The 12,641-nt window shown below is 34.2% G+C and overlaps 1 protein-coding gene across 1 annotated transcript; it reads right to left on the bottom strand.

The window, feature by feature from the left end:
* Window positions 1-1,549: 1,549 nt before the first annotated feature.
* On the bottom strand, window positions 1,550-8,362 carry LOC108989653 (zinc finger CCHC domain-containing protein 7-like). The gene is made up of 7 exons (XM_018963339.2): window positions 7,903-8,362; window positions 7,316-7,432; window positions 7,064-7,222; window positions 6,308-6,469; window positions 6,056-6,172; window positions 2,593-2,700; window positions 1,550-2,471 (listed from the first exon to the last, which is right to left on the bottom strand). The coding sequence occupies exons 1-7, from the start codon at window positions 8,308-8,310 to the stop codon at window positions 1,965-1,967; spliced, it is 1,578 nt and encodes a 525-aa protein (XP_018818884.1). The 5' UTR covers window positions 8,311-8,362; the 3' UTR covers window positions 1,550-1,964.
* Between the last annotated feature and the right edge of the window lie 4,279 nt (window positions 8,363-12,641).

Genomic DNA, 12,641 nt, shown 5'->3' with positions numbered 1-12,641 from the left:
TTTTCAAGTCATGGTGCATGCGAACAAAGAGACAAGCTGAGTTTGGGCAGAATGCATGAGAACAACTCGTGATCAATAAGCTACCACAAGCAATGATCGAGGTCATCTCACCCTACCAAAAATTGAGAAGCATCAAGCCTACATTGAGTTACTCCAAAGTATTCGGTGGTATACATTTTAAGTGTTTGTACCAGATCAAGTTTTGATGAGAAGGAAATTCGATGTATTTTTAATAGATACAATGAGAAAAGAAAAGGGTCGAGATGATGTAACCCCACCATTACTCGTTATATTTCTAAAACTTTGTTTGATCAAGTATCATCCCAGTGGTCAACTTAAAGTAGCCACATTGTCATATTCTAAGCTGATTAGGGATAAATCGAGTGAGCCAAAAGACAATGTACCACCATGTTCTTAAGAGCTATAGTCCATGGATGAACATGTAGCCCTAATTGGTGTAAATTTGCTAAATAGTAGCAAACATGTGGCAAATAGGAGCATATAGAACATAAGACAAAAGGATGGAGGAAGGTCAACCTAAAAGCCGAACCCTAAGTATGGCTAACATAGCTATCATTGAAGAAAGTTATAGAATCCACAGTGTAACATTGAGAAAGATAGAAGATCAAGACTAGCTATAAGAATAGGTGAAGATGGAATCTATTAGGGTAGAAAATCAAGACAAGAACATGTTATCAAGGAAAGTTCTTTCAAGTTTGTAAAGTTTTGCTAGCCAGATTATATGACTACTCACTCAAGGAGAGAAGTCAGTGTTGAGGGGAGGGACCGTTAAAAAGGAGTGAGAGCAACACTGCCTTCTCTAGAAGTTTCTTCATTTTCAAAGCTTCTCAAATAACCAATTTGGCTGCGTTTAGTTTCCAAACTCAGTTGAGCTCAGCTGAGTTCAGTCTAATTTTAAACTGAATCTAACATCCAAACACTCAACTCTCAAATTACTAAACTCATCTCAACTCAAAACTTTCTTACACGTGAAGCCCACAACCTTTTTCAACTTAAAACATCTTTATACATGGGATCCACAACCTTTTTCAATTTCCCATAAAAAGTATTAAACTCATCTTAACATTCAAACACTTTAAACTCAGTTTAGATAGGCCCCACATAACTCCCTCCACCACTCAATTCACTACTATTCATAAAAAACTTAACTCAACTGCTCAACTCAATATCCAAATCAGCCTTAACGTGTGGGTTAATATTTGCTTTCTCACCTTCTTTCAATAACTTGATAGCCTATAAAAGGGAGCCTATGCTCCTCTTTCATATGTCAAGCATCAGGCCATGTCAATGTGTCTTTAGCAAATTAATGATTTTCAAAATTGGTAGAGCATAGTCAACTTTGCCAATATTTATGACTTCTCAAACGAAAAGGACTACAGCCCAGTCATGTTAACCAAATCCAATGCTGGAGTCAAGTCGTGGAATCAACAAAGGAAAACAATCAAGACGAGCAAAAATTAGTAAAAACTATGAAGACACCCAATTGACAATTCAGCAGGTGGGTTTTATAGCTGGAAAAAATAAACTATAATGCAGAAGCAACAATGCTCATGGAAAGAAGCATTGCGAGTTTTAATTATTTGAACTCAAATTACAACACAAGTGCTCCTCACTAGTTGGGCAATGAAACATGCTTGTGTGCATGTACATAAGATCGAAGGGTGTGCACCAACGCCTTTAAACCAACATAAAAATTAAATATCTATAAACCATAACATGGGGAACTTACAAGAGTACAAGGTGGGGGGAACCTAATCCTCAATTACCTCTGATTTCTATCTCCCTGTGGCTGTTGTTTAAAGATTAAATCGGGTTCCTATCACCGACCATGATTTCTCTGCATCCCATCACTGACAAAGTTGCCAAACCTCGATGCTGAAAATCTGGGCCGAAAGATTTCTCTCTCCCTGTGGCTGTTGTTCAAAGATTAAATTGGGTTCCTTTCACCAACCATGATTTCTCTGCAGCCCATCGCTGCCAAAGTTGCCAAACCTTGATGCTGAAAATCTGGGCCGATAGGCCTTGGATGGTCCTTCGGACATCAAAGATCCAGAATGAACCTTGATTGCTTTATTGGATGATCGAGAACTTGAAGCGTGACCATCAGCACTTAAAGAAGAGATCTTATGACCCTTAGTCGATGGTGTTGCAGGAGACCTCAAGCTTTTTTTCGATTTTCTATTCAAGTAATCACCAGGATCCTCTGCTATCCAGCCACCTCTGCGTTTTGATTTTTGGGGTGTAGTAAGGTCTCCAGGATCCTCCAGTATCCAGCCACCTTTCCGTTTTGATTTTTGTGGTGTCGTAACACCTTTTCCTTCATCTCTGGTTTTCTTCCCTTTACGAACCTTGCCAAGATCAAAAGGAATAGATTTGAGTTCTGAGTAGCCATTCTCTTCTCTGTGAACTCGCAGAGTTGGGGCTGAAATGTTCCTACTCCTCTTGTAAGCCTGCAGAAAGTCGAAATAGCACTCGCTTTAATTGATATTAGAAACACATATTTTACAGGTTGAATAGAAGCCATAGAGGGGGAAGGTGCAAACTAACACCAAATGGATAAGAAGATCTCACTTTAACATTACTCATGCATTCACGGGCAAAATGTCCCCCTTCACCACACTTGAAGCATGAACCAGGTGAACCTGTACCACTGGCTTCTCCAGAAACCTTTGCACATGCCTATTGAAATAAAATCCCATGTCAAAAAGTTTGGAACTCTGGTGCCTATGTCAAAAAAGCTGCTTCAAACAAATAAGCAAAATAAAAATTTCTACGTGTTTATAAAATTAGGAACTCTGGTGCCTATGTCAAAAAGTGAGAACATTTCATGATACGATATATACCAACAGTTCCAAGATGCTATCAAAATGAAAATACATAAATCTCAGAAATTTCAGAAAACATGGAAAGTTCCAAAAGTAATGACAAATATTTATAGATGCCCAAATTACCCATCAATCAAAACTACATACTTGCTCAAAATAAAAGGTTTAATGAAGCCGAAAAGATCATTTCTAAAAATAATTTGCCAGTTTAATTCCACAAAAGCTCTAAACCCGACAATCACAAGAAAGAATGAAGTAATCCTAATATGAAATTGAAACTCTCACTTGCATACATTTCAACATAGGCCATCCATGTCCTATTCCAACAAGGTAAAATATTTCCAAAACAGGAAAGATAAAATGTCTCGGGCTTCTGAAACAAATAGTCACAGACTTGAAGTTCTTGAATGAAAAATTATATATCTTGAGAAGTTACAAATTTTATAAATGCACCAATTTAAGTACATTGATCTTTTTGATTGGCACCGAGTGTCTAGGAACAGCGTCCCAACTAATCCAGGGGGCACACAGGCCCTCAGCAAGGAGTTTTTCGCAAGTGCACTTTGGGTAATTCAAGGGGAAAATCCCCCAGTTCAATGGCCCCTAGAGATTGTTTGCACCCAAGAGGATTTGAAGTAGTACATTGATCTCCAAAATTTGGTTGATCCAGTTGGTCTTTTCTTCTCTCTTTCCTTGTGCTTGCATGTTAGTGATGAGATAACTCACAAACTTTACTTATGTGGGGAAAGGGACCAAAATTTCTTTATATAGTGTGTCAGAGTAATTATAATCATGCAGATTCATAACTTAAATAAGCCTTTCTTACCTTCCTCTAAAACTCAATAGCCTTTTAGGAATCCATTAGTTACAAAATTAAACATGCATGAGTTAATAAAACTAAATCATGTAGGGGTGTAAATCGGTCCGGTCCGGTCCGGGGGATGATGGACCAAAACTTTCGGTCCATCATTTTCCTGGACCGGACCGCTCCAATTATTTTGTTTATTTTGTTTCATCTATTTTTTTTATTTGCAAATAAATTAATAAATAAATTATTTAAACTACTAAAATTAAAATTAAGTGAATTATTAATGTGAATTATGTAACTAACTCATTTAAAAAAATATTTAACTATAATTATATTTATGGTGTTGAGAGTTACTACTTTATTAACTTAGACTTTACTATTTAGTATGCATAATTATTAATAATGTCCAACATTTTATATATGGTTAATGAATATCAAATAATTTCATTATACATAGATTATTCATGCTTGCTTGCAACTTAGGTATTTAAAAAAAAAATTACCTAATTAATTTAATTAAGTGTAACTAGTAGAGTATGTATAAATATATCTACATATAACGATATAAATTATCATATGATTTATGATATATTATTAATTGATAGTATATATTATTTAACAATTTATATGTTCAATGCTAACAGATTATATGAAAATTACATAATTAACTTATACAATTATTATATAATATAATATATATAATATTTTTTAAATATATATAGTTCAGTCGGTTTCGGTCCGGTCGGTCCAAAAATCACAGACCCTGGAACCGGACCAAAACCCATTTGGTCCCCCAAATGGAGGACCATAACTGACCAAGCCAATTTTCGGTCTGGTCAGTTTTCCCAGTCCGGACTAAAAATTTTACACCCCTAAAATCATGTGTTGGGAAAACTTTATCTAATTTACACCCCCCTAATGGGAAAGAAGATGCAAGTGAACAGGAGCAAAACTCACTAAATGCTAGAACTTTTAAAATATATATTACTAGTCGATGAAAAATACTCTATCTAATTTAACTATTTATTTTTATAAGTACCCCATCTGACAAAGTTAATATACCTTGAGCAATTATAAAATAAAGAAAACCTCTAAAAGGGTGTCAATTGGCACTTTAATCTCTAAAATATTGGTAGAGCACCATGATCCGTTTTCCCCTTAGTCTCTTTTATTTTTATGTTAGTGATACGAAATGTCACAAACTTTGATAGAGTAAAGAGAAACCAATAGCTCTTTACCTAGAATGAAAAACAACTCTAGTCATCAAAATTCAAACCAATGGACAATTTAGCTTATTCTGAAATTTAATAACATTTAGGTATCTATTGTTACAAAACTGAAGTCATAACACGTGTTAAAAAAATTAAAAGGCTAGTAATTTATATAAAAATATATTAGTTTAGTTAGATGTAATATTTTTTACTAATGTTTAATTTTAAAAAAAATTACTAATTTAGTTAGATATATTTTTTCATTTAATAAGTTTAACATAATGACATATTGGCTAAATTTTTATTTAAATGTACAATAGTTAAGGAGTGGATGACTTGGCTTCATAAGGGCACTTATCATTTAATAATAACATAACTGGATTGTAGACCATGTGACTTTATAGGAGCAAAATTTCCTGATTTGATTTCATTTTTTTTATAATTAATAGTATTATATATATATATATCAATAGGTGTAACCAAGTACACTGGACGTATACAAGAAAACATCTAGCCCATACAAGAGAGCCCCTAAAGACCCAAAAATCCCATGAAACCTACCCAAAATACACCAAGCTTGAATTGGAATGTAACACACCTCCCCAACCCCAGCCCATTGTTTCCATAAAACTAATCCTCTACCCGAACATCCCACTACAAGATCACCTTCACAATGCCCTCCCTTTATTCTTCAATTTCCTGATTTGATTTCATAGTATATAGATAAGATTATATTACACAAAACTGAAACACCAAATGGAAACAACAAAGACAAGATTGCTTGAGCGTATCACTCTTCTATTTTGGATCAGAAAAGATGAGTTCTATTAATGAGAGAAAAAAGCATAGCCCAAGTACACAGGACATATACAAGAGCAACAACACCTATCCATTATTATCTACCTGAGCTTATCATTCTTATGCGAATAACTATGTTTCAATAAGTCAACAAGTGTTCTTTTTTTTTCTTTTACCTTTTGATAAGTAATGAATAAGTCAATAAGTGTTTTTAAGTAATGAATAAGTCCATAAGTGTTTTTAAGTAATGAATAAGTCAATAAGCATTTTACGATTCTCATATCAACTTCAATGTTCAACCATATTCCAGAAGATAAGGCAACAAGCACATGCATGCACACTTGCATCGCCCAAAAAGGTAGAGGTCATTTAAAACATAGCATATAACTTACCAGGCCAGTATGGCCCCATTGACCACATCTGTAACAAGAAATTACTCTTTGGCTAGTATTAGCAGAGCTGACACAACATAAATGGCCAAATCTCTTGCAGATATAACATTGTATTCCCTGATTAAGCAAATAAGAGACAAAACATTAACTATTGACCAAGAATTTTAGAATTCAAACCAATTTTTGTTCAAATTGATATGAAATAAAGTCATAAACCTCTAGCAAATAACAGAAAAATGGCATGTAAGAAACCTTGAGATCATCAGTTGAAGGATCATTCCTACATGAAAACATATCATGTCCAGAATCCCCACATTTTAAACAAACTTTTGAACTTGAAGAACCACCCTTGTGCTTTTCTGGACAGTCTTTAGCTCGGTGGCCAGCATTTTTGCAGATAAAGCAATCTTGTCCCTACAAATAAATAAAAAAGTGAGTAAAAATGCACTATATATGCAACCATGCTCGTTCACTCATGTGCAAACTTGTCTACACATAACACGCATGCATGTATTGCATATACATATAACTTTAGGGTAAAAGCGCGTCTGTGTGCTTTCACTTTTTCTATATTGGCGTTTCTGAGTGCACACACCACACACATTGGACAGAACTAGGATTTAAGCATTTTTTTATTAAATGGGGGCACGGTCACACGGATATGTTTTGCTAAAGGTTATCCTTGAATGTAAAATAATTCAGAGCATTTCAAACCAAGAAATGGGAGAGGCGGCATAATTGAGGTTCTGCCATTTCCCAATCACTCAAGGGTACAACCCCGGATGATCATGAAAATGATGAAGAAAACAAGAACTATTACTGCAGAAAATAATTATTCCAATGGAAAGTTCAAGTATTATCCGAAGCCACTCAGAAATATTATAAAGAGAGAAAGGAAAAAAAAAGGGGCCTTAATTCAACTCAGGCATGTTAGAGAACACCTAGAGGCTAAAATATTCTAATATAATCATAAAAAGTAAGTGTAGCTTCAATTCCTTTCCCATGCACCTTTGAACATTGCTTTGCCGTGTGCTCTAAACTCCCACAAACAAAGCATGGCTTCCTTCTCTTAACTGTCGTACAGTTCGCTGTTGAATGACCTTCTTCCCCACATTTAAAGCATGTTCCCCAACTGCTATCTGGAGGATCAAAATACCTTGGCCCCCGCTGAGACAATGGAAATAACAGAAATAACAAAGTAAGGCTTCATATGTAATTGTATTTTCAAGATTAATATTCAAAGCAAATATATAAACTCACAAGAAGCTTCCGGAACACAATGTTGTCAGTTATTTCAACAGCATTTGGTTCCACGAACTCAACAAGATCAGAGGCATTGACCACCTCTTCCTTCTCTTCGTCTTTTGCAACAATGACCTACAACAATATATATGTGCAAGTATGAGACAGAGCAAACTCGAATTCTCGTGACTTCTCTGAAACAAAGAAACTACATCACGGAAGCCAAAACGAACATTTTTTCCTCTGTTAGGAACTTAATAAATTATATTCCTTAGCTCCCAAAAACGATATCGCTAACTCAACCTAGACTAAAAAAAATACTTCATTCAAGATGTTGGACAACCGAGAATTTAACTTTGGAGACCTATAAAGAAAACATTTAAATTTTCTCCACCTAAATTCCTTGATCATAAGAGCATAGGAGGGCAACCTTTTGTCGGGGAATTAACATACTAATCTTAATCCTATAAAAAAAAACCCTCGTAATTTTCCGAGCAAAACAACCGGTGTCTGAGAGAAGCCAAAAAGAAAAAGGCGCTTGTAAAACTTTTCATTGATGCAATATTAGCCGAAAAAGAACAGAGCCAAAGATGTAATGTACTCACAGTCTTATCTGCAGTTGCCGTCTTCTTAATCTTTTTCCTCCTCTCCCTCTTCACAACCTTCCTTTTCCCCAAATTAACAGTAACCGAACCAACAATTCCGTCACTGCCACTGGGGACTTCAACAACCTCTTCTTCCAACGCAGAAGAGGAAGACAGAGTGACAACACCAGAAGATCCACCGCCACCATTATAGCCTTGAGTTCCATCCGGAACAGTATCTTCCGCAACCAGCTTTGACGCACGCGTTAACAAGGCCTTCTCGACGATCTTCAGGCTCAGATCCTCGTTCGCTTCCTCGTCGTCGCTGCTGCTCAATACCACCACCGAATATGAAGACTTTCGAGCATCATCTGTTTTGCCGTCTTCGTCGAGATCAAGTTTCGCCTTCTGCCTCTCCATCCTCCCCATGTTCGAAAACCAAAAAGGAACCCTAACGTTGCGAGTTTGAGAGAGAGCGCGTACGGAAACTATTAAATAAAAAACGAATTAAAAACAAAATATACAAATACAAAATAAATAACTCAAAAAAGATAGGCAGAAATTAAAAAAGAAAAAAGAAATCATCCAAACAAAGAGTTGTCATCAAATATTACATATTAACAAAAATCATTTATCCAAAATTAATAATGCAAGGGCTGTAAAAATAAATAAAACTAGAAATGGAGTAGAGATTGGATTTTACAATTTTAACTCACAAATGGAAGAGGAAATAGAATCGGAGAGGAGCTCTTATGCTCACGTGCAGGAAAGATAGCTGTGTTGGTCGTCCTCATCTTCTCTTTTGGAGAAAGAAAAAAAAAAGAAAAAAAGAAATAGAATGACAAAAAATAAGGAAGAAAAGGCGTTTGTCGCATGGTAGAGACATAAATATATTTTAGAGGGCCGAGTTTGTATTATGATTAGATAAATGATTTTTACAAGCTTTAAAATTGCACAAGTCTTTATAAAAAAATAAATATCATTTTAAAAAATTATAAAAAAATTATTTTTTTATCAATATAACTCACTTTTTTATAAAAACAATTTGCATGGAACTTCAACTTATACCTATCATTACTAAACCCATATAGCCCATGAAAGTGAGCCTACAATGTTATACCCAAAACTTGCTTGCACTACACTTTTGGTTGCAAGCTAAGTCTAGTTCTACTCTAATTACAAGTCATCTATTCCTACTCTAACCATAACTCCTAAGTCAAACACAACTCCTAAGGCAACCACAACTCCTAGGACAACTATGACTCTAAATCACATTCAAACACTATTAAACGCACAACATTAAGACGTATTACACCACTTAGATTCTACACCCTCCAAACTCTATTTATAGACCTCATAAGAGAGCCTACCCATCATTAAATGAGCCCCAAGTAAAGCCCCTCCAAGGCCACAAAATTCTCTTATATTTGTGCTAACCAAAGACTCTAAGCCCCTTAACCCTTGCTATGATGCTCACACCATACCCTAAGAAAGAAGATCAAGATCCAAACCACTTATCCAAGCCGTGTACTCCAAATCGGGTACTTTAACCCAACCTTAGGATCAATCTTTTCCTTTAGGTAACTTTCTCCCTCTCTCCTTTTCTCTTTTAATGATAGGTATGTTAAACAAATGCCATGAGATCATATGAAGTTAGTAAAATTCGGATTTCATAAAGGGCTTAGAATGAGGTTTTATGGCATTAAAAATACATCTTTATACACGGGATTGGACAAGCACACATATAGGATAGTTATTTGAATAAAATCGTACATGTTTGAGGACTTGGACCCACGATTTTGATGGTTTAAACATAGGGACAGATTTTACAAAGAGACATCATGAGCAATTCAAGTGACATGTAGTAAAGGCTTGTTTGAAGATCTTAGAGTACATAGGTATGAATTATGATGAAGGATGAATGATGAATGATGAAGGATGATGAACTAATATGATTAAAGTGATCTACCAAAACTTAAGGGCAAATTGAATATTTAGAACCTTAATAGGTATTCGGGTAGTGCAACTAGAGAAGGTTTAGTCTTTAAAGTATGGCATGTGAGATTATAAATTGATGTGATTACATATTTATTTACTAGGTGATTGTCAATGTGCTAATTGATGTCCAAAGTTGCAAGGTAAGTATTATGATCATTCCCTTCATTGTCAGATGTTTTTACATTATGTAAGTAATATGATCGCACCCTTCATTGTCGCACATATTTTATAAAATATGTAAGTAGCATGATCATATTCTTACATTAAGGTAAATGATGTTTTTAAAGTACTATGTAGGTATGACTTTTTGTTGAAAGCCAATTTTTATGTACCAAGCTATGAAATGATGAAAGTGAATTTCAATATCATGTTATTATATGTTTTTATTTATGATTATGATAAGTTATGTCATTATGTATATACATGCATCATGTTAAGAATGATAAAAGATAAGTTATGAAAAAAGCTTTTAAGAATGGTCATAAGAGATGCATTGTAACAATGCAATAATGGGTGGATGTTAGGGGTGTAACCGGTCCGGTCCGATTCAGTTTTGGATAAAATCTAGATCTGAACCGGTATGTACCGGTTTTGTATTTTTCAAAACCGATTACGCACTGGTTACCCTCCTAAACCAGTACTTCCGGTTTTACCAGTTTCCGGTTCGGTCCAGTCCAATTTTCTGATTTTTTTAAAATGTAAGTTTCACAATTTGTCATTAAAAATTTGTTTATAAAAAAAATTTTTGATTTAAAAAAAAACTGTTTTATATTTTTATTAATATATTAGACTATATAATAATATTAATATTAGACTATTGGTATATTTATAAGTTATATATTAGTATTAGTTATAAACTTTTAGTGATTTAGTATTAACATTTTATGTAATAATTTATAAATTAATTATAATAAAAAATTATTTCATATATGAATATATATATTATATATAAAATTTCACATAAAAATTTATAATTATACATTATATATAAAACTTATATATAAAAATATTATTTTTTATTTTTTTTAATCAACCGGTCCGGTCCGATTCTGTCTGGGCCAAAAAATCCCGGAACCAGAACCGGTCGGTTTTTATATTTTAAAAACCGGTTCCGGACCGGACAGGTTCAAAACTGGTAAAATCGGTCCGGTTCAATCCGATCTGGACCGATTTTCTGATTTTTCGGTTTGAGTTTACACCCCTAGTGGATGTGCAAGTCATGAACCTAAGCGTGGTCCACCATAATATATGTTATGATAAGTTAAGTAGTTCCCTTTGTGGCCACAGACAATGGAATTGGCACACAACCCTACACACGGGGGTTAAGGTGTGCTGGCCATTAAAAAAATAGAAAGATAAGTTCAACGAGTTATGTATAATTCATGTTACATGTTTATGTTGGTATACGTTTTAATTATGCATGTTTTTCAAAAAGATTCTATATTTATATTATTTTTATTGCATGATGTATAAGTATTCTTCTTATTTTTTAGTATATTTTAAATATTTTAATCACCCCATATTATTGTCAATTTGAAAAAGATATTGCAGGATGAAACTTGACTCGAGAAGACGAAATAGAGGCCTAGACAGTTTTTATGTTTATTTTAAATTATAGAATATTTTATATTATGCTTCTACGTAAATGATTTTAAAGGTTAGTAGCATTTTGGGTCCCTAAATTTCTAAAAGTGATGTTATTCTTAAATCTAGGGGATGGGGGTGTTACAAGAAATTTTCTGATTTAATATGAATTTGGTAGTGGAATTCTTTTTCCCCATTTAGTAATTAGGTCAATTTGAAGCTGAGCTCCTTGATGAATGAATCTACAGCCGAGACTAAACACCGCAAATATCTAAAAATAAGGATGTGCAGCATGAAACTGCTATTACTAAATTCGAACACTTCATGTATTAGTTACTGTTGGATTCATGATATATGGATAATGGGGCATTGATAATAATCTATGGGTATGGCGGTGATCTTCTAAGAACAAAACCAAGTGTTGTTGTAGAAAGGTAAAATTGGCATAGAAATTGAGCGGAGCTAAGGTTTTTGTTCATTTTTGTTTTTTATTTTTTTACTTCCTTTGGAGATTCTATTCAAAATTTTGAATTAATATTATTATAAGGGTTCGGAGAGTTATTTTCAAAAACATAAAATCAACATATGTCAGATGAAAAGGTCGTGTACAGCAGCATTAAAACATGTAAATCAAGAAAGTCCTCAATCCCTTGCCCGAATTAACTGGTCAAATTGGTAGAGCGAAAGACAAAACACTGAAGATTTATGTGGGGCCTATACTGCTAGAAAAGTATGGGATTGTTTGATGGTTTATAAGTCCCTAGACACCCTTTTCTTGTAAGCTGATTTTTAAGAGTGAGTTCTACCTAGTGAGTTCATAACAAATAGATTCTAACTCAACATCTTGTGCATTTGAAGACAGTGCTCTATGCTTTACAGAAACATACTTTGTTTGCTAAAATATCTAAATGTAGATTTGGTATGATGAAAGTGGATTATTTAGGCCACATTATTTCTAGGGAGGGAGTTAAAGTGTCTTAAAGCAGACACTACTAAGATATCAACTATGATTGAGTGCCATATTCCTAAAATAGTTAAGATTTTGAGAGGTTTTCTAGGCCTAACTAGATATTACAGAAAGTTCATTAAGAACTATGGTTCAATAGCTACCCCATTGACCTTATTGTTGAAAACGAATGGTTTTAGATGGTCTAATGAAGCTGAGGAAGCTTTTATAC

This window comes from Juglans regia, chromosome 14 (assembly GCF_001411555.2).
Source record: "Juglans regia cultivar Chandler chromosome 14, Walnut 2.0, whole genome shotgun sequence".
In the NCBI taxonomy this organism is placed as follows: Eukaryota; Viridiplantae; Streptophyta; class Magnoliopsida; order Fagales; family Juglandaceae; genus Juglans; species Juglans regia.
This window is presented reverse-complemented; position numbering and strand designations above follow the sequence as displayed.

Excerpts from the sequence above, each read along its gene's own strand:
- LOC108989653 (XM_018963339.2), bottom strand. The coding sequence starts at position 8,310 with ATGGGGAGGATGGAGAGGCAGAAGGCGAAACTTGATCTCGACGAAGAC. Across the intron at positions 7,433-7,902 it reads CGGCAACTGCAGATAAGACT|GTCATTGTTGCAAAAGACGA; the intron begins GTGAGTACATTA and ends ATATTGTTGTAG. Across the intron at positions 2,701-6,055 it reads AATGGGGCCATACTGGCCTG|GCATGTGCAAAGGTTTCTGG; the intron begins GTAAGTTATATG and ends TTATTTCAATAG.